At 35.9% G+C, this 27,007-nt stretch overlaps 1 protein-coding gene across 2 annotated transcripts in view; it reads left to right on the forward strand.

Annotated features, from left to right (window-relative positions):
- Positions 1–1,773: 1,773 nt before the first annotated feature.
- The window catches only part of PJA2 (praja ring finger ubiquitin ligase 2), a 72,109-nt gene continuing 46,875 nt past the window's right edge, over positions 1,774–27,007 (forward strand). Inside the window, exons 1-3 of one of the 2 annotated variants that reach the window (XM_044264353.1) lie at positions 1,774–1,869; positions 24,776–24,893; positions 26,199–26,399. In XM_044264353.1, the coding sequence (XP_044120288.1) occupies positions 24,863–24,893; positions 26,199–26,399 (232 nt within the window). In that variant the 5' untranslated portion in view covers positions 1,774–1,869; positions 24,776–24,862. Of the gene's footprint in view, positions 1,870–20,383; positions 20,483–24,775; positions 24,894–26,198; positions 26,400–27,007 lie in introns of those variants that run through there. The other variant, XM_044264357.1, reaches the window with a different exon arrangement.

A 27,007-nucleotide genomic window follows, 5' to 3' on the forward strand; every position in this document is an offset into this window, starting at 1 on the left:
AAATCTTAAAAAAAAAAAAGGAAGAAGAAATGGTTTTGTCTACTTTTCTTACCATTGCTTTCAACCTAGGATAGATGATGGAGATTTTCCATCATAGTCTTTTTATAAAGTTTCCCTCTTAAAGAAATTGAAAGAAAAAATACATTTATTTAAAGAACATAGTAAGCAATACTGTTAGTAGTATACACACAGAGATATGGTATGAAAAAGATTGAAATTTGAGAAACCCTGCCCTAACAAACTTTTCAGTATATCCAATTGAATCAATACGCAACATCCCAAAGGGAGATTAGAGAAGTGTGATTAAAGTATGAATTATCTTTCAAAGAGGGAGAGACTTGGATGGAAAAGAGCCACAGCTTCTAGAGCAACATGTGTAAAGCAGAGAAACATCAAGTGAGGAACGATTCCTTGGTAAGACGTGTACTACAAGGGTGGGCTGAGACTGAGATTTGATTTCACAAATGTCTATATCAAATTCTTGTAACTGAAATTCCCATAGTAAATTTTGGATAATTTGCTCCAATCTACAGGGGAAAAAAAAAAAAGTAAAGTCTCAGTTCACTAGCAGATTTTGCAGTTGCCAGGGACAGCACAAGAAGTGGGGCGCTTAATTCTTGGGGGAGGGACGCGATAAATATATCCAGGGCACTGGGCGTGTAAGTGGAAAGAGTTGAGGGGGTTGGGGAATAAGGTGGGAGGAGAGCAGGACTGTAATCAGAGAAGCAGACATGTTCAGGATGGAAAAAAAAAAAGGATATATGTGGGACGAAGAAACAATTTAGCATCACTGACATGATTAAGTAAACTGTTACCCCTGTTTAAATTAAGCAAGATGTCCAGGGACTACAGCTGTTGTATTTATTTTGGTTGCATGTGATGGGAGCTGTTACTTCTCGGCTTGACTGCGGATTAGTCTCTAGATGCAAACTGGAAGGCTCCGGTCAGGCCAAGGCTCTAGAGAGGAACCACAGACATCCCCCAGCCCCCGCGCCAAGAGAAGGAGAAATGAGGATGCAAGGGTCTTACTGCAGCGTGGGAGGGGAAAAGGCACTAAATAGTGTTCAGAGTCAGGGTGGGGAAAAGTGCCCTTCTTCTATTTTTTCTTGTCCCACCCATATCTGAACTGCAACGGATTGAATCTTATGCCAGGAGGACAACCTTGTTACTCAGGTTTCCAGCCCAGTTAGGATTGATTTTAATGCCTCCATTTTGGTTGTTGCTTTGGGATTTCTGAAAAAATCTAGCTGCGCCAGCCTTTTCCTTAGTTCTCCACACCCCTTTCCCTTTCCCTGAGACCCCGCCTTTTCTCCCAGCCCGAACCACAAAAGGCCGTGCCGGTCCCAGCACCAGCACGATGCCCCGCCCCCTCCCCGAACGTCGCAGTGCTGCAGGGAAAGGAGGGGGGCCCAGACGGGGACCCGGTTAGGGGGAGTGTAGCTTCATCCTTCCCCTCTTCCACCAATCGGTGGAATCCTTCTGAGCCAGAAGGGGGTCCGGAGAGTAGACCCAGTCCAAGTATATTTCCCTTTTTCTGCCACGTCCCAACCATTGACGTGAGCCCACTCCTCGGGTTCCGATTGGATAGGTGGATTTTTCCCGCAGAGGTCCTTTGAGTCTATTGGTCGGTGCTGTTCGAGGGCGGGGCTTGCATGTCCTCCTCCTTCGCCTCTACCGTGGCGCTAGGGGCGGGACGCGCCGGGGCCGCCGCCTCTGCTTCCGCCGCCGCCGCCGCCGCCGCCGCCGCCGCCGCCGCTGCCGCCTGTCGCTGCGCGTTCGGCGGGGGAGGAGTCGGAGGCGGAGAAGAAGGCGGTGGTGGCGGCTGGAGGATCGAGCGCTGTTCTCGCTCCGGAGCCGCTGCACGGTTCGGTGAGGGGATTTTTTTTTTTTTTTTTTTTTTAAATCTAGCTTGTTCTGATGTCAGGAATGTGAGGGTCGGGGCGAGGAAATTGCTGCCTTCCCCCCCTCCATTTCTTAATTTCTCTCCTCGAGAAGGAGCAGGGCCTGTCCCTGCCCGCTGCGCCGGCCATGGTGGGTGGGGTTGATGGCTGTGAGAGGCCTTCTTCGCGTCCTGGGCCCGGTCCAACCCGGACCTGAGGCCGCGCTCGAGTCCGTGGCCGCCGGGCCGCACCGCACCCCCCCCCCCCCAGCGAATGGTATCGATTGATCTGGGGGTCTCCACCGGCCGCTGTTCCCCGCTGCCTCTTCTGCTGTCCTTGGTGCCGTGGCCAAGGACCCCGCTGCCTTTCTCCCGACACTGGCGGCTGTATGTGTGCGCCCCCACCAAAGCCCTCACAGCCGCCTTCTCAGCCCATTTCCAGTCATTCCGCATAGAGCGGAGCCGTCTTACGCCACAGGCCTGCAGCCCCCGTCCCCCGAGAAACCTTCCGCTGCGGCCGCTCTCTTGGCCGTATTTGCATTTTTTTCCGATTGTCACCGAACCTCGGGCACGCGGACACCCAGTTCAAACCATAGCAGTCGTTCTCCCGATGTTAGCACCGTTCCATCAGTGCTGGGGCCAGGTAGCGATGTCAGGTCAGAGCACTCCAGTACATCTGCCTTCAGTTTCGGCCTCCCTCAGATTGACTGCCTGTTAAACATTTTGCGCATATTCAAAATGGTGAGTTTAAAGTCGCCCAGACCAAGTTGAAAAAGAAAAAGGGAGGAGGTAAATACCCTTTTTGCAAGGAGGAGGAATCCTCTATTTAGGAGATTTCCCTCTCCGGGCATAAGAAATTTTTGCGTGTGGATGGACGCTGCTTTGAGTCTGGTGGTTCTGTGAAGTTTACGATTTAAAAAAAAAAAAAAAAAAAAAAAGGCTTAGTGTGTTCTTATTTTTATCATGACCTATTTGGTCAGTTAAACTTCCTTAAAATGGCAGTCACCTGTGCTGAACACTACCGATCATTTGGAGAGTATGTAAATAAATACGAAGATAACAAATAAACGTTTTAACTGTTTTTTTTTTTTTTTGAGAGTTGTCTTCTAGAATTCATGTCATTTTTATATGAAGTAAGTTTAAGTTTTGAAAATTAACCACAGACATGCAGGCGTGATGGAAAATTGAACAATATAGAAAAGGGACTATTAGGTAAAATGTGAACATTTCTCATCCTCCAGTCTTAATTCGGTGTGTAAAGTTAACCATTTACTGAGCATCTTTATAAGTGCGTTTTTAAGCACATATAAGAAGTTGGATTTTGTGGGGGAGGGGGCGCGGAAGAATACCAAACACATTGGTATATCACTTGTTTTTTTCTCTTGTTTGTATGTCTTGCACATCGTTATTTGTTATGTATAGGTCTCTCTGATACTTTATAAAGGTTAAGTAGGATTTCATTGGTTTGAATGAGACCTGTAATTATTTAACCTATTGAAAGACCTTTAATTAGTTTCTTTTTGCTATCACGAATAATGCTTTATTTGAAGTCAACATTAAATTTGATTAATTTTAATTACAAACTTTAAATCTTAAAAAAAGTTTTAAAAAATTGGAGGAATGTAAGGTGAAAAGTGCAGCTCTCACTTCCCCCTTGTAGTCCTACGTTTATTTTAAAAGTCGACTATTAGGAAAACTTCCTCTGACTATTTCTGGAGCATGGATTCCTGCAAATGGAATTGCTGGGTTAAATGTTACGCATATTTTAAATTTTGATAACCATTTCTCCCTCTTTTCAGAATTATTCTTGACTGTTTCTTATACATTCTCCAGATAAACTTTAGACTCAACTTAGAAGTTAAAAAAAAAAAAATGCTTTGGTTTTTTGAGTGATGTTACATTGAAATTTTAGATTAATTGGGGGCGAACTGACCTGTATGATACTGAGTCTCTCCCCTCATTTCTGTATGCGTATATGATATGTCTTTCGCTTTTATTCACATCTTGCTTTATATTATTGGTTAGAGTTTTATAGCTTGTCCCCCCGCCCCCATATGAATGGCATTCCTTCCTAGTATTCCTAGCTATCTTTTGATTTCCTCTAGTGGATGGAAACTTTCAGTGACATTTTCTCTCTTTCTCTCTCTCTCTTTCTGGTTATAGGAAAACTTTTGGATTTTTTCTGTTTATCATGTATCTGCTCACTTGAGCTGATAATTATCTGAAAGTATTCATAGCTTTCTGGCTTACTTTTCATATTTTATAACTTAAGTGTTTTCCTCATTGCTTTGGCTAGTATACTTCCTATATAATTTTGAAGAATAGCAGTGATAGCTAAAAATGTGTTGTTTCTGACTTTGAGAGAATGCTTCTGATGTTTTAGCATCAGGTATGATGTTTTGTGAAACTTCCTGGTAAATGGAGAATACTAAAATATTTTCTGTTCTTGGCTTTCCAAAATGATTTTTGTTCTCTTTTATTTCTGATGACATTTTTAAAAACTATCAGTGGATGTTGAATTTTATTGATGTTTTTGATTTTTTAGTGGTTATATAAGGGCATCACCAATATTCCCTGGTTAATATTTTCCCAAAGAGCTCCATTTTAAAGACTCAACTTTATAGAGGATAATTTAGATACAATAAAATGTGTGTATTTAAAATACAAAACTCAGTATCTTTTGACAGATACGTACATTCCTATTATGACCACCACATTCAAGAGTAGAATGTTTTCATTACCACAGTCAAGAATATCTGTCATTCCCAAAAGTTCCCTGTGCCATGTACAGTAAGTGACATTTATATCCCTCAGCCCCATGAAATCATTGTCCTCTCTCTCTCTCTCTCTCTCACTATAATTTGGTTTCATTTGTTCTAGAATTTCATGTACATGGAATTACATGATATGTACTCTTTTGCATTTAGCTTTTTTTCTCTCAGCATGATGTTTTTGAGAATCATACATACTTTTGTGTGTTTAACCGATTCATAACTTTTTAATTTTGAGTAGTATGTGGTGTTGATTTAGTGCAATTTGTTGACCATTTCACCCTATTTATAGATATATAGACTATTTCCATTTTGGGGCCATTATTGTAAAGCTGCTGTGAACATTCATTTATGACATTTGGTTTGAAGACAGATTTTTATTTCTCTTGGGCAAATACCTAGAAATGCATTTGTTGCACTGTATGGAAATGAATATTTAAATATAAAAACCTGCCACACTGTTTCCTGTTTTACAGTTCCAGTTGCTCTGTACCCTCATCAACACTTGGTTATTTCAGTCTTTTTAATTTTAGTCCTCCAAAGAGTATGTAGTAGTATCACGCTGTTAATTTTAATTTGCATTTATCTGATGATTAATGACACTGAAAATTTGCTCTTGGTCGTTCATAGGTCTTCTTTTGTGAAGTATCTGTTCAAATCTTTTGCCTATTTTTAGACATTAAGTTGTTTGTTTCATTGAGTTTTAGGAATTCTTTGTATATTTTTGTGTAAGTCCTTTGACCTACACAGACTTGTATGTACACAATGCAGTCTGAGGCTTACCTTTTTGTGTTTCCTAACTTTTCAAATTAGAGGATCTTTTAATTTTGATTACATTCATAAGCGTCCAGCTCTTGAGTTTCAGTTCAGGTTGATATCTCATGGTCATGTGATCCAGCCCCTCACAGGTTCTACATTCAGCTGAGAGTCTGCTGGAGATTCTCTCTCTCCCTCTTCCTCTCACCCTACACCTTAGGCTCCTCTTTCTGTCTCTCTCTCAAAATAAATCGTGAAAAAAAAATTCGGTTCATCAGCCCTCCTTTGATGGTTTGTGTTTGTGTTCTAAGTTTGGTCAATGCAAAGTTATGCAGCTTTCCTCTTAACATTTTCTTCTACAGGCTTTATAGTTTTGGCTTTTATGACAAGGTGTATCATGCATTTTGGGTTAATTTTTGTATATGGTGTGAGAAGAGTTAAGGCTCATTTTCTCAGTTCCAGCACCATTTGTTAAGAACACTTTTCTTTCCTTTTTGAATCAACTTAGTCAAAAATCAATTGACCAAATACAAAGGAGTCTATTTGTGGACTAACCCTTGATCTTTCCACATATCATTTTGCCAATACCACATTGTCATGATTATGTTGTTGCTTTATAATAAGTCTTGAAATCAGGTAGTGCAAGTCCTTGAACTTTGCTCTTTTGGGGGGGGGTATTTACTTTTTTTTGTTGTTTTGAAGTTTTTTATTTGAATTCTAGTTAGTTAACATATGGTGTAATATTTAGTTTCAGGTATACAGTACTGTGATTTGACACTTACATACATCACTGGTGCTCATCACAAGTGTACTCCTTAATCCCCATCACCTATTTAACCCATCCCCTCCCCACCTCTCTTCTGGTAGCCATCAGTTTGTTGTCTATTTTTAAGAGTTTCTTGGTTTGCTCTCTCTCTTTTTTTTGGTCCCTTTGCTTTTTTGTTTTATTTCTTAAATTCCACATAGGAGTGAGATCATGTGGTATTTGTCTTTCTCTAACTGACTTACTGGTTTTCAAAATCATTCTTGCTATTCTAGTTTCTTTGTTTTTCCATAAAATTTTTTAGAAGTGACTTAGTGGTTTCAGTCTTTCATGATTAAATATATTCGTTATTTCATCAAGTTATTATTATATATTAAGTATTATTTTGTATATATTACCATGTTAAGTATACTAGGCCTTTTATCAAGTTTAAGATGTTGTCATTCCGTTCCTTAATGTTGGGAATTTTTATGAAGTGGACATTGAATTTTATCATATTTATTGAGATGATCATATGGCTTATTTTCTTTGGTCTGTTAATAAGTTGGATTACATTGCTTTATTTTCAGATGTTAAATCAATTTTGCATTCTTGAGATAAATCTCATATGGCCATAATGTATTATCATATTCATAAATTTGTGGATTTGATTTGCTCAGTTTGTTGACTACTTTTTTGTATTTATGTTCAGGAAGGTTGCTTTTTCATGTGATTTTTTTGTTTTTTTTTTTTTGTATTAGGATCATGCTGGTCTTACAGAGTTTTAAAGTGTTTCTTAACATTTTCTGAAAAATTTCAGATGAGTGGTATTTGTTTCATAAATCTTAGTTAGAGTTTGCAAGCTAACCCATCTGGGCCCAGAGTTTTCTTTTTGAAAGGTTTTAAAGTATTAATTCAATTACTTAAATAGTTGTAAGATGATTAGGGTTATCTGCTTGAAAGCTTTTGGTTTTTGACTACGTGAATCACTTTTACTCACTATGTGAGTGTTAGTGGCTTTTGTCTTTGAAGGAGTTTGTCTTTCATCTATTCATCTCCATAGAGTTGTTCTTTTATTGTCCTTTTAGTGTCTGTAGTTACTGTAGTGATGTCTTTTCATTTTTCTTTATGTTGGCCATGTGTCCTCTCTTGTCTTATTAGTTTGTGTCGAGGTTTATCAATTTTACCAAAGATCCAGTTTTTTGTTTTATTGCATTTAAAAAAAAAAAAAAAACAACTTTTCAGTTTCATTGATTTCTGGTCTTTACTATTTATTTTTGTATGCTTTTGGGTTTAAATCCATTCTGTTAGAATTCTGTAAGGTATAAGCTTGGACCATTGATTTGAGACCTTCTTTTCCTTCTAACAGTGCTTTAGATAGCCACACAAATTTTCTTAGGTTGGTATTTTCTAAGTTCTTTTTTTTTTTAAGATTTTATTTATTAAAAAAAAAAAAGATTTTATTTATTTATTTGACACAGAGAGAGAGCACAAGTAGGGGGAGCAGCAGATAGAGGGAGAGGGAGAAGCGGGCTCTCTGTGGAGCAGGAAGCCTGATACAGGGCCGGATCCCAAGACCCCAGGATCGTGATGTGAGCTGAAGGCAGATGCTTAACTGACTGAGCCATCCAGGTGCCCCAATATTTTCTAAATTCTTATGTGACTTTCACTTTGACCCATGATTGTTTGGAAGTATATTGTTTAATTTCCAAATACTTGGTAATTTTGCTTAAAGCTTTTTGTAACTGATTTCTTTGTTTAATTTTTTTGAGGCAGATAACATACTTCGTGTAATTTCTTTAAGTTCTTTGAAGTTTGTTTTATGGCCCAGAATATGTAAAAGTTTGTAATGTTCCATATGTATTTCAAAATAATGTGCATTTTGCTGTTTTTGAGTGGAGTATTCTATAAGTTCTGTATTGCATATTATATATTTTACATTAAGTATTCTGTAATTGTCAGGTCAAGTTGACTAATGGTCCTTATTAGGTTTTATATTTCCTTACTGAGGTTTTGTTTGCTTGTTTTGTTGATCATTGCAAGAAGTGTTGAAGTCTCCAAGTGTAATTGTGGATTTGTCTATTTTTCCTTTTCTAACAATTTTTGCTTTATGAATTTTGAACCGCTTTTGTTACGTGCATATATATTTAGGATTCTTATGTTTTCTTAGTAAATCGACCCCTTTATATAATATGCCTTCTTATTTCTGACTGTATTCCTTCTTCTGCAGTCTGTTTTATCTAATGTTATTTGATATCACCAGTCTATCTTTTGGTTAGTGTTTGCATGATAAATCCTTTTACTTTACATCTATGCCTTTATATTTAAAGTAGTTTTGGTTTTGACAACCAACTTTTTTTTGATCCATCCTGACCAGTCTGGCTTTTTAATTAGGTTGTTTAGATTGTTTATATTTAATGTAATTATTAATGTGATTAGGTATAAATCTACCATCTTAGTAGTTGTTTTTTAGTTAATCTATCTGCTGAATGTTCTATATTTTTATCCTCATTATTAGCTTGCTACTTACACTCATTTTGCCTTTTTAAAAATTTTATACTGGTTTATGATTTATATTATACATCTTTAATTCTACTCTATATTCAGGCAATGTTATACAACTTTATAGTCTTAGAGCTCCTCAGCAGTATATTGTCAACTTCTTCTTAACTGTTTTTTGCATTATTATTGTCATACATTTTATTTTTCATGTGCCATAAGCTCATAATACCTTGCTACTATGATTGCTTTAGACCTGCTTTGTCCATTATGTCACTAGCCAGTGTGACTATTTAATTTGAATTTAGAATAGTTAATATTAAGTTTAAATTAATTTTCTTTGTGTACTAGCCATTTTGTAAGTGCTTAGTAGCCACCTGTAGGTTTCAGCTTTGAGATTGAACCACCTAAGAAGGTTTCCATCATCTCAGAAAAAATCAGTGAGTGCTACTTCACACACTTTTGTTTTGAAATAATTAAAAAGGAAGGCAAAAATAGGTTTTACATTTATCTTCACATTAAGTGCAGATAATTTGGAGTTCCACATTTCTTTGTAGAATCAAATGTCTGTTTTCTACTTTTTCTGTAGTTTCAGTCTATTGGTAACAACATCTTTTGGATTGGCTAAAATGTACTCTTTTTTTTTTTCTTTTTTATTTTTGCAGAGTACTTTGCTAGGTATAGAATTCTTTGTTAGCAGTATTTCTTACATTAAAGATGCTATATATAATCTTTTCTTGACTGCATAGTTTCTGATGAGAAGTTGGTTGTAATTCTTCATTCCTCTGCATCAAAATGTTTCCTTTATTGTTGGGTTTTTATTGCAGGTTGAAAATGATTTGTATTGAGGTGTGCATGTTTTCTTTTTGTAGGGCTTTTTGTGAGTGGTTGCTGAGCTTTTTTTAGATTTAAGGTTTGATCTCTTAAATCATATTTGGAAATTTCTCTAGATTTTCTCTTCTACTTAGTTCTTCTGCACCACTTACTCTCTCTTCTTGTGAGACTTCCGTTGCATAGCTGGGAGTTTTTGATAAAGTCCTACAATTCTTGGAGGCTCTGTTTGTGTCTTCCCCACACTTTTTTTTTTTTTTAATTACTTTGTATTTCAGTTTGGGTAATTTTTCATAACCCCTCTTGAAGTGCATTTGTACTTCCTCCTTCCTGGTCATTTGATGAGCCCATAAAATGTTTTTTTTGGGGGGGGGGTATCGCTATTAATATGTCTTTTATTTCTTGGAGTTGCATTTCCATCTCTTGAAATCCTTGATCTGTTTCCTAGCTCTATTCCAGAAGCATTTTTTTTTCTTCTACTTCTCCCCTAACCACAATGGAGAACAGTGATTGGTGTCCTTCTGTCACTAGTGTAAGGTTTTTTCCCCCCTATATGGGTAAAAGGCCCAGGTAGGACTTTATTCTTTTCTTTGTTGGAAGGCAGTATCTTCCTTCCCCTCTGAAGGATACCTCCTTAGTCTTCAGCCTAGTTCCCAATTTTTTCAGCATTCCTGGATAAGAGCCTTTGAGTAGGTGCCAACTTTCTATGTTTCTGCAGTTCTCAGAGATTTTGTACTCTAATTCAACCCACACTTTGTCTTTACTTGCAATATAATTACCTGAGATGAGAAAACGTAAAACACTCTTTAGGGAAGGTAAATTATCCTGATCCTCTAGGAAATAACATTCAACATATAGGAAGGATGCATTTTGTAATTTCAAGGGGAACCATTTAAAGATTGGTACCAAAAGGTACATCAAACAAGCTAATAGGTGAAGTAAAATGGAATAGTTAGAAAAAAAAAATTTTTTTTGACCAGTACCAAAGTCAAGAAAGGAAGGATAAAGGAACAAAGAACAAATGAGAAAGATGATACTTAAACTCAACTATATTGATAATTATGTTAAATGTAAATGGACTGTGCACTTCAGTAGCAATACATATATTGTTAGGCCTTATAAATAAGACCCACCTATATACTGCTTATAAAAGACACTTTAAATGCAAAAGTACAAATAAGACGAAAGTAAAAAAAAATTGAGTATTGTCTGCAAACACCAAAGGAAAGCTGATGTGGCTATAATAATCCTGTACAAAATAGATATAGGGCAAGATGTATTATAAGAAATTGAGGGCTGTATTGTAAGTGGGTCAATTCATTAAGAAGACATAATAATTCTAACTGTGCGTTCACCTAATAATACAGCTTTTGAATGTAGAAGTTAGCATAAATAACAGGAAAGATGTATATGTATTTATAGCTGAGATTTCAAATATACATGTACAAAAAATATCAGTAAAGGAATACAATTGAATAATCACTTTGACATAATTGACATTGATAGAACATCATATCTAACAACTGAAGACCATACTTTTTTTTTTAAGTGCACTTCTGACATTTGACAAAGTAATTCTTAAAGAATTATCACATTTCAGATTGACATTACATAGTGTATGCTTTCTGATCATTGAGGAATTAATTACGGTTCAGTAACAGAAAAATAATCAGAAAGCTCCAGATGTTTGAAAGTTAAGCAAGACCTTTCTGAATACTGCATTAATCAAAAACAAAGTCACAATAAAAATTAGAAAACATTTAAGTCTGAAAAACAACAAAAATGTTCTATCAGGGGGCGCCTGGGTGGCTCAGTGGGTTAAAGCCTCTGCCTTCGGCTCAGGTCATGATCCCAGGGTCCTGGGATCGAGCCCCACATTGGGCTCTCTGCTCAGCGGGGAGCCTGCTTTCTCCTCTCTCTTTGCCTGACTCTCTGCCTACTTGTGATCTCTGTCTGTCAAATAAATAAATAAAATCTTTAAAAAAAAAATGTTCTATCAGAACTTATGGAATGAAATTGAAGCAGTACTTTACGAGAACTCTTTAGCTTTCTGTGCATATATTAGTAAAGAAAGAAGGTTAAAAATTATTACTCTAAGCTTGCAGCTGAAGGAAACAGCAAATCAAACGCAAAGAAACTAGAAAGATGGAAATAGTATATAGAAAAGTAGAAATTAAGGAGCTACAAATGTTTTATAGTCAGTTTGTTGAGAAGACTTTTTAAAAACAATAAATGTGTAATGAACTGATGAAGGAAAAAATGAGAAAAGACATAAGTTACCAATACCAGGAATGTAAAAGGCATTAATAGAGATCTTTTGGATAGTAAATTGTTAATAAGAAGAAATTATGAGCAGCTTTATTTTAGTATTTGATAAGTTGAATGAAAGATGATAATCTCTGAAAAAACACAACTTAAAATCAAAACTGACATAGGAAATGGAAAATGAGTTGACTAATGTCTATTAAACAAGTTGACTTTTTGAAAACTTTTCTATAAAAACCCAGGCCCAGGTGGCTTCACTGGTAAATTGTAAACATTTAAGTAAGATACATTGCCACTTTTACACAAATTCGTCTGAAAAAAAGTATAAACATGACCAACAATATTTTATGATTTTAGTGTAATCTTGATAGGAAAAGCTAACAAAAGCATGAAAAAGGGAAAAATTATAGGCTAGTATTTATCATGAACATAGATACTGAAATAATCCAGTGATATATAGAAAGGATAATACAGATCAGAAATTTGTTCCAGGAATGCAAGGTTGGTTTAATGTTTTTAAAGTTAATCAGTGTAGTTCATCACTTTAACAGAACAATATAGAGAAACAATAGGATCATTTCTACAGATAAAGAGAAATAATTTGACAAAGTTCAACATCCATTCATGATATAAATCCTCATCATCTTTAGCAAATGAAGAAAATATCCTTTATTTTCTCAAGATAATCAGAAAATGGCAGCACCTGGGTGACTCAGTTAGTTAAACATCTATCTGCCTTCTGCTCAGGTCATGATCTCAGGGTCCTGGGATGGAGCTCCATGTCAGGCTCCCTACTTAGTTGGGAGTCTGCTTCTCCCTCTCCCTCTGCCTCTCCCCTCCCTGTTCATGCATGTGCACTCTCTCTCTCTCAAATCTTTTTTTTTCTTAAAGAGTATCAGAAAATGGAAAAAAAAAAAAGAGTATCAGAAAACATACAGTTAACAGCATACTCAATGAAAAGTCTTGTTTCATGTCTAATATCTTTTCTTCTATTCACTGTTATATTGTTATATATGTTATACAAGGCCAGTATGCAAAAATGAATTTTAAGGTGTATACTAGCAACAAAAATGTGTAAAATAAAATTAGAAAAGTATCTTTAGAATAGCATTATGTAGGGGCACCTGGGTGGCTCAGTGGGTTAGGCCTCTGCCTTCAGCTCAGGTCATGATCCAAGGGTCCTGGGATCGAGCCCCATGTCGGGCTCTCTGCTCGGTGGGGAGCCTGCTTCTCTTCCTCTCTCTCTGCCTGCCTCTCTGCCTACTTGTGATCTCTGTCTGTCAAATGAATTAAAAAAAAAAAAAAAAAAAAAAAAAAGAATAGCATTATGTAGCACCTGAGTGGCTCAGGTGGTTAAGTGTCTGCCTTTGGCAGAAGTCATGATCCCAGGACATCGGGCCCCTTGCTCAGTGGGGGTCTGCTTCTCCCTCTCCCTTTGTCCTCTTTCCCAAGTAAGTAAGTAAGTAAGTAAAATAACCAAAATATGTGATATCTCTAAGAATAAGTATGATAAAAATTGAGGAAAACTTCTGTGCCAAAAATGATAAAACAATGCTCAGAAACATCTTATTTTATTTTTAAAATATTTATTTTAGAGACAAAGAGTGTGGGGGGGGTGAACGGGCAGAGGGAGAGAGAATCTCAAGCAGACTCCCTGTGCTGAGCATGGAGCCTGACTCAGGGCTCAGTCTCTCTCAACCCTTCAATCTTAACTAGAGCCAAAATCAAGAGTCAGATGTTTAATTGACTGAGCCACACAGGTGCTCCTAGAGACATCTTAAAATACTTTAATAAATAGAGAAATATTCCATCTTTATGTAGTAGGAAGCTCAATATTGTTACCATGTCAATTTCCCTCATGTTGAACTATGGGTTCAATACAATCTGAAAATTCCAGATTTTTTTTTTTTTTTTTTTTTTTTTGGTCAAATGGATTCCAGAATTTATACTAAAATATAAATGTGTCAGATGTCATGACTTATTGTGAACCTATAGTCATTAAAACTGTGTGTATTGTGGTGCCTGGATGGCTCAGTGGGTTAGGCTTCTGCCTTTGGCTTGGATCATGATCTCAGGGTCCTGGAATCGAGCACTACATCAGGCTCTCTGCTCAGCAGGGAGCCTGCTTCCCCCTCCCACTCACCCTCTGCCTGCCTCTCTGACTACTTGTGATCTCTCTCTCTGTGTCAAATAAATAAATAAAATCTTTAAAAAAAAAAAAACCCATGTATATTAGAACAAGGTAGATAAAAAGGTCAATGGAAGAATATGAGTATCTAGAAATAGCCCTTCATATAAACTGTTCTTGGTTTATGACAAGAGTGCCACGAAATTAAGAAGAGAATGCATTTACTTTTAATAAATTGTGTTAGATAAAGTAGATATCCACATGATAATGAAATGAATCATGATTTATACTTGATGTTATATCTTCAAAAGTTCATTTGCGTTTCATCTTATATCTAAATGTAAAAGCTAAAATTATGAAGCTTGTAGAAGAAAACGTAGATGAATCTGTATCACCTTTGCAAAAATTTCTTAAGTAGAACATAAAATTAATAAATTAGACTGTACAATTAAGAATTCTATTTTTTGGGTGCCTGGGTGGAGCAGATGATTAAGCATCTGCCTTCAACTCAGGTCGTGATCCTGGGGTCTTAGGATCGAGTCCTGCATCAGGCTCCTTGCTCAGTGGGGAGCCTGCTTCTCCCTCTGGCTCTCTCTGTTTCTCATGAATAAATAATAGAATCTTTTTTTAAAAATTCTATTTTTCAATCTGTCATTAAGAAAGGAAAAGGCAAGCCACAGACTGTTAGAATAGTTGGGATAAATAAGTCGGGTAAAGGACTTGTATCAAGAAAATACACATAAATTACAAGTCAAAAAGAAAAAGGCACAAGTCAAAAAGAAAAAAGCTCGGTTTTTAAAAACATGCCAAAAAGTGACCAGATTCTTTACAAAAGAAGGTATACAAAAGGCAGTGTAAACAGGTAAAGTTGCTCTATGTTATTATTCTCAAGGAAATGTCATCATCATACACCTACCAGAATGGCCCCTGTTAGAGATTCACAATAACAAGGGTTGCTAAAGATACAAAGCAACTGATACTACTATATGTTGCTAGTGAGGACTGCTTTGGAAAACTGGTAACAACTGTTACAGTTAAGCATGGCTGTGTGTACTGTGACCCAGTAATTCCAGGTTATACTACCCAAGAAAGGTAAAAAATGTGTATAAGAATATTTATAACAACATGAATGAATCCCAGAAACATTGTGTTGAGCAAAAGTAGACAGACCACAAAAGAGTTCATACTGTATGATTCTACTTGCGTAGTTTAAAACAGGAAAAACTAATCTAGGGTAGAAGTCCAGAAGGTGGTTGCCTATGGTTTGAGAGAAGTTTAATCAGTTGGAAGGGGTGAGAGAGAACCTTCTGAAATGATGTTTTATATCTTGATGTAGGTGATGGTTATTTGGATATATGATATAGGAAGAAATTTTTTGAACTATATAATGCATGCTGAAGAGTTTTGTACTTTTTAAAAAACAGTTCTTCAACAAATGATTGCAGAGAAAAGGAAAATACTTGAAAAGACTTTATCATGAAAATTTCTAAACAAATTTCTGTGGAGTACAAGGAAACCACATTTATACAACAACTTGCATCAACATTTTGCCATGCTTGTTTCTTCGTTTCTCCAAACCCACTCATATAAGCTCTTTTTTTTTTTTTTGTAGTTAAGACACATCCAAATGTCTAAATATCATAGGTATATTCATTTGTTTTGGACACATTTTGTGAATTTTTATCATCATGTCAGGTTTGCTATATTTAATATGCACAACATTGAATTTTCTATTTTTCTTTTTTCCTGTACTTTTTTTTTTTTTTTTCATTTCTTGGCTTATTGACATGGAAATAATTCTAAGCTGTTTCTTTATTTGGAACTGATTTGACTTGGCATCCCAGAGGAGGGTGTGTTGAGCAGGGCCTTTCTTAGTTAGGTCACATTTAAATCAGATCTTCCTATCTAATTGAGAGGTAAATTTGAGAAATAGCTTTCATCCTGTTTTGTTTTGTTTTTTTTTAATGGTTTGGTATTTTATTCTTCCATTTCAATTTGTCTTTGACTTTAATCTTTTTTTTCCCCTTTGCCAGTTATATTTGCAGTAAACCATAAAAAGTCTTTATTGTTCTACTGTGTTGGCTATATGCCTATTTAATTCTTCACAGATTTCTCTCTATGGATATTCATTTAAAAATAGCATTTTGTAGCAGTTATTTCTTTATTTTAAAGCTTTATTTATTTGAGAGCAAGAGAGCGCTCACATGAGAGAGCATGAGAGTGTGCAGAACCGTGGGGGGCCAGCAGGAGAGGGAGAAGCAGATTCCCTGCTTAGCGGGGAGCTCGACATGAAGCTCCATCCCAGAACCCTGAGATCAAGACCTGAGCCCAAGGCAGACCTTAATTAACTGAGCCATTTAGGTGCTCATTTGCATAAAACTTAAACAATTTTTTAAACAATTTTTAAAACCATTTTTGATGAGATATAGACTTTTCCATAACAAGTTGGAAATACAGTTTTTTTATCTACTTAAATATAAAAATTTTGGATTATCTAAAGGTCTGTTTCCAATTACATATATTTTATGGTTTTTTTTTAGTGGAATTTTCACTGTATCCGTGCCGAGTTTATTAAAGCTTTTACAGTAATTGACAGAAAAGTCACGAAAATTGGTATTTAAGTAAGCTTACTAGCCTTTTATCAGATTATCTCCTTGTGTTAGTAGGGATAGTAAACCCATTTGATCTCAGAAGTTTAACAGTTGTACTTTTAAAATTTCTCTCTGAATTATCTATTGTCATTTCTACAGTTGTTCATTTACAGAATCTGTAGTCATATCCGGAAAGTTTTCTTGTGTGTCAGCTTGTAACTTCGAAGTCTAGTGGCTGATAGTACATTATTTGATTTGCTACAATTGAGTCTTCTTGTTTGTAGCAATATATAGGAATAATATCACCTTAGTCCTTAATTATTGTGTATCTGCTTGTTACATTTAGTAGAATATTTTGCAGTTGTACTATGTACAAGCAACCTTTTGTGCTTGTGCCTAGAAGATATGAAAAATCTAGAGAAAAATTAAAAAGAATATGTAAGTATGAGAAATAGTTTAAGTGTAAGCTTAGATTGTTATTCAAAGTAGATACTTTATTAATCTCTTGGAATGTTTACTTTGCCTTAGCAGCTAAAAATAGAAAGATGAGATAATGTTAGTAAACTAAGTTAAGGTGCCTCTGAGTGGTTCAGTCAGTTTAGGGGTCTGCCTTCAGCTCAGGTCATGATCTTGGGGTCTTGGGATCAAGCCCTGTGTTGGCCTCTCTGCTCAGCGGTGAGTCAGCTTCTTCCTCTCCTTTTGTGATCTTTCTTGTTCTTGCTCTCTCTCAAATAAATAAAATCTTTAAACTAAGTTAAAATGTAATTGTTTCCATCATATACAAAACAGATTTCTGGCAATACTTGTTATAGTTTGTCATAAACTCATTTTGTCATAAAGTTTGTATTATTGAATTTATAACTCAAGTGTGATAATAATTAACCAGAATTTTGTATGACTAATATTTTACTGAAAGGAAATGCAGACTATGATGTAATTTTAGAAGTTTGTTTTATGAGGAATTTTAAGTAACATTTTTAGGGCATTTTGTAGGCATTTTTATAAAGGCAAATATGAGAGAATGTAAAACAAATTTTCCAGTGGGCTCGGAAGAGTAATCAAGACTTTGCCTTTCAAATAGTTGGATTAAATTATATTTGTTTATCAACTTACTTTTCTATTTCTAGGAAAGATAGTTGACAGTGAGTTATTTATAGGCAGCCTGCTAACTGAGAGAAAATAGTTGCAAATTAGATATGTGATAAAGGGTTAATACCCAAAATATATTAGGAATCATGCAACTTAATAGCAAAAAACCAACCCAGTTAGAAAATGGGCAGAGCATATGAGCAGACATTTTTCTAAAGACAACATACAGGGGCACCTGCGTGGCTCAGCAGGTTAAGCCTCTGCATTTGGCTCAGGTCATGATCTCAGGGTCCTAGGATCGAGCCCCACAACAGGCTCTCTGCTCAGCGGGGAGCCTGCTTCACCTGTCTCTCTCTGCCTGCCTTTCTTGCCTACTTGTGATCTCTTTGTCAAATAAGTAAATAAAATCTAAAGACAACATACAGATGGGCAGCAGGTATATGAAAAGATGCTCAGTGTCATTAATCATCAGAGACAGGCAGATCAAAACTACAATGAGATATTAACTCTCATCTGTTAGAACGGCTTTTATCAACAAGAAAAGAAGTGACAAGTGTTGGCGGGGATATGAAAAGAAAACAAACAAACAAACAAAAAACCTTGTGTACTCTTGGGGAGATTGTAAACTGGTGCAGCCACTATGGAAGACAGAATGGAGGTTCCTCAAAAAATTAAAAGTAGAACTACCATATGATCCAGCAGTTCCACTTCTGGGTATTTATCTGAAGAAAACAAAAATACTAACTTGAAAAGATAACTACACCCTTATATTCTTTGTAGCATTATTTATAATGGCCAACGTATGGAAACAACCTAAGTGTCTATTGTTTGGTGAATGAATAAAGAAGATGTGGCATAAAGTCAGGGTATGCAGAGGTTTGCTGGCATTCACCAGAAGCTAGAAGTGAGAAAGGATTCTCTTCTAGAGCCTTTGGGGGAAATATGGCCCTATTGACACCTTGATTCTGGACCTTTAATCTCCAGAACTGTGAGAGAATTTTTTAAGGAAAGAAAGACAAGTAGAAGGGATTGTCCTAGGGAAGGAAAAAGTTGCAGTGTGTGTGTGTGTGTGTGTGTGTGTGTGTGTACACGTACAATGGAGTATTATTCAGCCATGAAAAAAAGAATGAAATCCTGCCATTTGCAACAATATGGGTGGACCTTGAGGGTATTATACTAACTGAAATAAGCCAGACAGAGAAAGACAAATACTGCTATGACCTCATATGTGGAATCAATAAAAGCTCATAGATACAGAGACCAGATAGGTGGTTGTCAGAGGTGGGAGTGGGAGGCAGGCAAAATGGGTGAAGAGGGGCAAAAGGTACAGACTTCCAGTTACAAAGTAAGTCAGTCATGGAAATTAACATACATTGTGGTGTCTATAGCTAATAATGACATATTATATATTTGAAGGTTGCTACAATAAATCTTAAAAGTTTAAGAAAAAAATTCATTACTATTTATGGTGATAGATGTTAACTAGATGGATGTTACTTTGATGATCATTTAGCACTCTATACAAATATCAAATCATTATGTTGTATACTCAGTACTAATATGCCAGTTACACCTCTGTTTGTTTTTTGTTTTTATTTTTTTGAGTTATTTTTGGCTCCCAGCAAATATGTCACAGGGGTATAGATCCAAGCTTTTAGTTGAAACTCTTCTGAAAGTTCAGCGGATTTCTCCTTTCCTTTGCCTAAAACTTCACTTAAATCAGCCAGATTTAAATTCTAAAAGTAAGTGTTCCTGATGCAGTAGGTATGTAGTGAATATCTGTTAGAGGAAAGGTAGATTATAGGAGCTAAGCAGCAGGTCTGACATTGCCCGCCAGCAGAACACCAGTATAATTCATTTTGGTACCGTCGATCCTAGTATGGCACTACCTATGCTGTGAATAAGCAGATCTTTTACAGGGGAGAAAATATGCTTTCATGAGTTGGGGGTAGGAAATCTTTGTTCTAATATTAAGTAGAAGTATAAGAAAAAATCAGTATCTTAGTGCATGTAATTTAAATTATTTGTGTTTATTGTTTATTGCAGGATAATTTGTTATGCTTCAATAGAACTAATAGCTGTGAACATTTATTATATCTCATAGTTTCTGAGTCAGAAAATCAGGAGTAGCCTGTCTGGGTGGTCTCAAGGTCTCTCGGGAGGTTGCAGTCAAGGTATAGGTTGGGACTACAGTCATCTGAAGACTTGATTAGGACTTATCGAAGGTGCTGCTTCCTGGGTGATTCATTCACATGGCTGTTACCAGAAGACGTGAGTTCCTTCTGGCTCTTGCAGAAACTGCCAGTTCCTCAACATGTGGACCTTAGGATTGCTTGAACGATCTCCTGTGTAATAGCTTGCTTCTCCCAGAGAGAGTGAGCTGAGAGACAGCAAGGAGGAAGCCACAATGACTTTTATGCCCTCATCTTGTACATTATATATTGTCTTCAGTAGAAACAAGTTGCTAAATACAGCCCACACTGAAGAGGTACAGATTCAGCTTTGCTTTTTGAAGAAGTGTCCAAGAATTTGTAGATCAGAATTGTTTGTTCATTCATTCATCCTTTTGTTCAACAGACATTTGAATTCATACCGTGTTAGACAATGTGTTAGAACCAGTGCATTTAATAGATTGCATTAATAGTGCATTTAAGTTAGAAGAAAAAAGCAAGGTTTATGTCTTTAAAATCACTACTCTTTATTTATTTTCTTTAAAGATTTTTTTTTTATTTGACACAGAGAGAGATCACAAGTAAGCAGAGCAGCAGGCAGATAAAGAGGGGGAAGCAGGCTCCCCGCTGAGCAGAGAGCCCGATGTGGGGCTTGATCCCAGGACTCTGAGATCATGACCTGAGCCGAAGGCAGAGGCCCAACCCACTGAGCTACTCAGGAGCCCCTAAAATCACTACTCTTTAAATTCTGCTGTAGGAGGTGTGTATCCCATAACCATGCTTTCCCTTGTATTCTTTTGAAGGTTGTTTTTATTGTCTCTCTGTAGCTGCTGGCATATTTTTCCTAGTCAAAATGATAAAGTGATGACTTCCAGGTTAATAAGATCTAGAATTAATACTTTGCTGATTCACTCTTTTAATTCTTAGACAGCAGCATATTTATGTAGTTTACTTGATGACAGTTCATAAGAAATATATGAAAGTCCCAAAGCATTTGAATTGAATAATTGAATCATATGTTACTTATTACATGACTACTACATAGAGCAAGAGACTAATTCAGTAAAGCAAACATCTCTTCAGAAAGAACTGGGACTGAATGTTTCTGATATACTTGGGATAGAAATTTGGGACTGATGAATTAACTATTTTAATCTTGACACACCACTGTGGTTTTTATTTCTTGCTCTTCATCCTCTCTCCTCCCTGTTCTGCTTTTTTTTTTTTTTTAATTTTCATACTTTTTTATTTGGAAATAAAATAAATGTATCTGTTACAGATACCTGACTATAGCTGGCCTTAGGTGAAATAAAAATAATTAGTATTTACAGAGGGATTCCATTCTGTGTTTTATTCATAAGGCATGAACTACTTTTGAAAAGAATAAAAGAAGCAGAGAACAAGAAAGTATAAGACATTTAGAAGATTATTACAGAGAATACTGGAAGTAAAAGTAGATGAAGTTTACCAGCTCACAGAGTGAAAATGAGAAAGAAAAGTTTGCAGACAAAGGATTAATCTATGTAGGCAAAATACAGAGAAAATACAAATTTTGAAAAAGGACATCTTTGAGACAGACTGACACAGGTCTTTAAAACAGCCCAATTAGGGCCATGTAGGAGAAATTTTAAAATGGCCTGCCCCTTAAAAAGTCCTTGTTGCATTATAGAATATCATTTATTAAGAGGATAAGCTAAATATTCCAGGGAGAAAAATTAGTTTACATAGGAGAAATAAATTGGCAGAATGGAATGCTATATTCCAACATGTTGGAATGTTGGAATGTTGGATGTTGGAAAACAATGTGTCTCAGAGTTTGGAGAAAGTGATTTTGGGCCATACCTAAAGTATGAGAGAGGGATGAAATCTTTTCAGGCATGTGACCCAGAGTTTACCTTCTTTTGTAAAATTTCTGAAACAGTTACTTGATCTTCTAGTAAAGACAGACAACACACGCACATGAGAACATGGGATTCAAATCAGGGGACTTAACTCAGAAGTACAATCAAAAGATATCAGAGCCAGGGTCATGGGCCTTGAAAACAAGTAGACTTGTTTTCAAAAGTATAGACGAGGATGTTGGAGGCCTCAGAAGAGAGTATCTTTAGGAAGCAGGTGGAATCACATTAAAGACATTTTTTAAGGGGTGCCTGGGTGGCTTAGTTGGTTAAGTGTCCAGCAAGGTTAAGTGTCCTTGATCTCAGCGCAGGTCTTGATCTCCGGGTCTTGAGTTAAAGCTCTGCTTGGGACTCCATGCAGGGTGTGGCGCTTCTTTAAAAACAAAACAAACCCTCTTACTCAAACTATGGTTTTCAGTTCTTTGTACTCTTTCCAGTTGCAGCTCCTTTTCTCTCACTATCTCTTTATAGCATTCTGCTCAGTCTTTTACATCCACCATTCTACCAAAGGTGCCCTTGTCAGGATCTTCAGTATCCTCCATGTTGCTGAGTTCAGCGGCCAGTTATAGATCCTCCTCATACTTTATCTCTTAGTAGCATTTGGCACAGTGGATCAGACAGTTCTTCTGTCTGAGGCACTTTCTTCATTTGGCATCCACACCACTGGGTTTTCCTTTTCTCTCATTAGCCTATGCCAGATTTTCCTATTCTTTTTCTTTTCCTGGCCTTTATGTATTGGATCATCTCAGGGCTCAGCCCTTGAAATTTTTTCCTTCACCAAGTACACTTAAATGTCCAAGTTCATGCTTCTTTGAATATTATTTAAATACTGATCACTCACAAATAATACTGGCAGCTCAACATTCTTCAGTCAACTCCAGGTTCCTATTTAACATTTTCTACTTCAATGTCTGAAAGAGATCTCAAATTTAACACATCTGAAACTAAACTAAATATATTTTCTCCAAACCTGCTTCTTCCACAGGTTTTCCTACTTCAGTTAATGGTAACTCTTTTATGTTTCTAGTTGTCCAGACTATAAAGCTTAGAGTCAACCTTGACTCCTTCCTTACCTTATTTTATAAGCTGTATCAGAAAATTTTGCTGACACTGCTTTCATAATTTATTCAGAATCTGACCATTTCTCACCACTTTTTTACCCTGGTTTAAACTACTGTCATCTCTTGCCAGTATTATTTTGATAGCTTTGCAACCAGGCTCCTTGCCTTTGACCTGTTTTCCTTCAGTCTGTTCAAAACAGTAGCCAGAGTGTTCCTCTTAAAACAGAAGTTAGGTAGTATCTGTTCTGTGCTCAGAACTCTTCAGTGCTTTTCCGGCTCACTTAGAATAAAACCTACATTTCTTGCATTATCCTATAAGGGCCTAAGTGATCTGTTCCACCTAACCCTCCGCACCTACCCACCCTAACTAATTTTCCAACCTCATCTTTTGCTTTCTCTCTTATTCATTCCATCCCAGACTTCTTGCTATGATCACTTCTGAAAGTTTTCACCTCAGGAACTTCCTTTTATTCTGCCTAAAATGTTCTTTCCCTAGATTTACACATGGTAAATCCCATACCTGTGAGGTGTGGGATGATCAGATGATCACTTCCCAGTGAGGTTTTCCCTAACCACCTTATTTCTAATTGCATTCCCTCAGCAACTCTTCAGTCTCTGTTTTATTTTGCTCCACATTATGTATTGTCTAACATATATTTATTTACTTCTTGTTTTGTTTAGTGTCTGTACCATATACTGTAATTTTAAGAGGTCAGGAATATTTGTACACTTAGTTCATTATCGTCAGCACTAGAAGTAGTGCATGGGAATATGGTGAAATAAAGCTTTATTGTAAATAAAAGACTCGGTAAAATACTCGTGAATTTAAATCCATGATCATGCTTTACATGATCACATTATGAATATGTGAAGATTCAAGTTATCTCAGATCATTCAGATTCAAGTTATTTCAGATCATTTTTCTTAGTATTAAAACAATTAATTAGAGCTTACGTTTTTGCCAGTATAGTAAATTTGGGAGGGGCGGTATTATTTATCCTTTAGCTGTTGCTAATAGTCTGACGTGGTTCACAACCTGTTGCTGAATTTGTAATTTATATTGGAGAATGTGTGTGTGTACTCTTATGTATGTTAATATATAGCTATCTATGGCTAGACAGATAACATGTACAGTTAAGCTCATTTGCAGAACTGTCATCTTCTGCTAAGTGGTGATAGGCAATTAACAGGTAATTAGCCATAGTTCCAATGTTTAAGTAAATAAGGTGTTTAAATAGAAATGTAAGCCCTTACCACACTTTTAAAAAAAGCACAGGTTGCAACTTTTGAGATAGTAAATGAATTAATTGCAAATCAGAAGGTCATTTTATATTTGTTACATGATAATAAAATATTTAGTCTTAAATTAGAGTAGGTTCTAATTTGGGATTAAAATATCTGAATGAGGGTCACCTGGGTGGGTTAAAGCCTCTGCTTTTGGCTCAGGTCATGATCCCAGTGTCTTGGGATCAAGCCCTCAGTCGGGCTCTCTGCTCAGCAGGGAGCCTGCTTCCCCCTCTCTGTCTCTGTCTGCCTCTCTGCCTACTTGTGATCTCTCTCTGTCAAATAAATAAATAAAATCTTTAAAAAAAATCTGAATGATAAGTTGACTATTTTTAAACAATATCATTATTTACACATACTAATTTTAAATTGTTCCAAGCCATTATGCATTTTTAAAATAAAGTTTGTATTCCTAGGGTTAACTTCTTTTAACAGTGCCAGGGCTAAAGGAATTCCAGTGCTTGATGGAGAAGCAGAGAGAGCATAGCGTAGTAGACCCCCAGATAGTTTGGTTACATAGCTCAGTAAACATTTCTTCCAGTTTGTCTGCTTATTTACTTTTAAATTATATCTGTGTTATCATTGTCAGTCTCAAGGATGATATATACTAATAACAAGGTTTTTTAAGAGGAGATGTAACTTTTCAAATAACCATCTTGATAGTTGTAAGGTTTTTGTGGACTTGTCAGATCACATTGTATTTTTCTATTATGGGGCTAACAAAGAGCTTCACTAGGAGGAGTATTAGTTTTGCCATTTTTGTTTTGTGTTTTGTATTATTATTTTGTTTAATCCATGGTTTCTTTGTAGGAATCTTCTGCAGCTTATTCATTGTATGAGTAAAAACCAAGTCATATCCATAATTGCACTGAACTGGGCACAAGAAAACTGCCATATATGTCACAGTATACTGAAAAAGAGCCAGCAGGTAAGCAGAGTTTTTCAGTTCCTCTACATTGAGGACTTTGTATTTTTCTCTCTAGATACCTTGAATAGTGTACATGACATGGAGTAATGGTCTTAATTTAAAGCCATTTTTGATTGGTATATTGAATATAAAGCTTAATTTCCAATTTTTGATATGACAATAACTATAAGTAAAAGTTCTTGTTTTCTTTCTGTACCCCCTTGGCTACTATTTTGCTTTCCATTTTGGAGACTATTCCTTTGGAGGAGTTGTTAAGGGTACTGTTTCTGTAGTCAAACTCTTCAGTTACTGGACGGTTACTAAATACTGAATTTTAACTTTAATTTTTTTGGTCTTTAAAATGAAGTACAGTATCTATCATAAGTTTGTTGCAGGAATTAAATAACAATGTAAAACTTGATTACTCTATGTTATAAATAATGTGTTTTTTATCTGTGCTTGGAAGCAGTTATATTTGTTTTAATGCAATAAAACAAAAATATGTAATTGTTCCTTTGTTTCATATACCGTGAAAAAAATTTTTTTACCTCTTGTATAATATATGTAAAATCTAACTGACTAAAGAAATTTAAACCTTTTATATATAGATGTGATAATGTTCTTAGTTAAAGGTGCTACTGTTTACTACTATATATGCTTCAGCCATCAGAACTTAGTATTAAAGTTGTTCAAATGTTGATGGGTTTTGCTACCATAGTGTATACCATTGGTAGTTTTGGAAGGTGGGGTAGCATGTCTTTGACTTGGCTCATTGCTCTTTTCTTTTGGAGAATTTTATCTGACCCTAATATTTGGAGTATGTTTTATTATGGTCCAGTTGGTTCTTCTTGATAGTACAGATGCCAGTTAAAGTTACCTATTACTTTGGATAGGAATGCATTCACTTTTAATGTAATTGAAACCATCATTTCATGTACTAGTAATTCAAGGAGGTATTAAGGAGTTATACATAAGGTACTTTACTTAGATAATTTGGAGGATCATTGTCCAATCCTTAATGAGCTTTTGCAGTATGGTGTATGAATTTTGCACATGAGAAATTGCTTTTATTAGGTTACATCATAAAAATCTAAAATCTCTTAAAGATACCAACTTTAAAAGCTATTTTGGGGGGTAAATAGGCATATAACTCTCATAATATTTAATGTTTACTTTTCAGGTATGTTTTACAGTATTAATAAGGTGTACTGGATGTTCAGTAGCATATGATTTGGCAAGTAATAGCATTTATGTTGAAATATTGCCCCTACTGGTCACCAGAATAAAAGTCATTGTATGCCTCTTATTTTTAACTCTGTTTTTCAGCAATGGATCAAGAATCCAGCAAGGCTGCCTGGCCCAAACCAGCAGGAGGATATCAGACAATCACAGGCAGGAGATATGGAAGAAGACATGCATATGTCAGTTTTAAACCATGTATGACCAGGCATGAAAGAAGTTTAGGTCGGGCTGGTGATGACTATGAAGTGTTGGAACTAGATGATGTTCCAAAGGAAAATTCCTCAGGTGCGCAACATGGGATTATATAAGAGCTATCAATAAGCATGTAGGAATTGATCTTATAATATTTGAGATTGTGTGTGGGTTTTATGTGTCTATGAATACAAATACTTTACATTTCCTCTCAAGAATTCCATTTTGATATTTTAATTGAATTTAATATTAATACTCTATACAATTAAACATAGACGAAAATAGAATACAGCCAGTCATTAAAATACAGCTACATTGCCATGGCAGTGATTACCTTATCACATCCTTTAGCCAGTGGAGATCCTCAGCTTTCAATAAAAAAACTTTAATGTGAACTGAATATATTTTTCTTGCATATTATATTTAATAGCTTTTTTGTTTTAATTGTATCTCCAAATAATTTAGGTTGGCTAATTTGATTTTTTAAATCATTTTATGATGTATGAATGTCAAATAATAGTTATTTAATTAAAATTTCTTAATTATTCTGTGGTCTGGGAAAGTATTTTGCATATATGCATGTACTTTAATTACACATCTTTGGGCTGGACTGTGGTCATCTTATTCTGAACAAATTTGATAATTCTAGGTTATTTTTACTGTCATTTATAAACAAGAGCCTAAATCATTAGCTAATAAGC

The sequence above is a fragment of the Neovison vison genome, chromosome 1 (genome assembly GCF_020171115.1).
Source record: "Neovison vison isolate M4711 chromosome 1, ASM_NN_V1, whole genome shotgun sequence".
Classification (NCBI taxonomy): Eukaryota; Metazoa; Chordata; class Mammalia; order Carnivora; family Mustelidae; genus Neogale; species Neogale vison.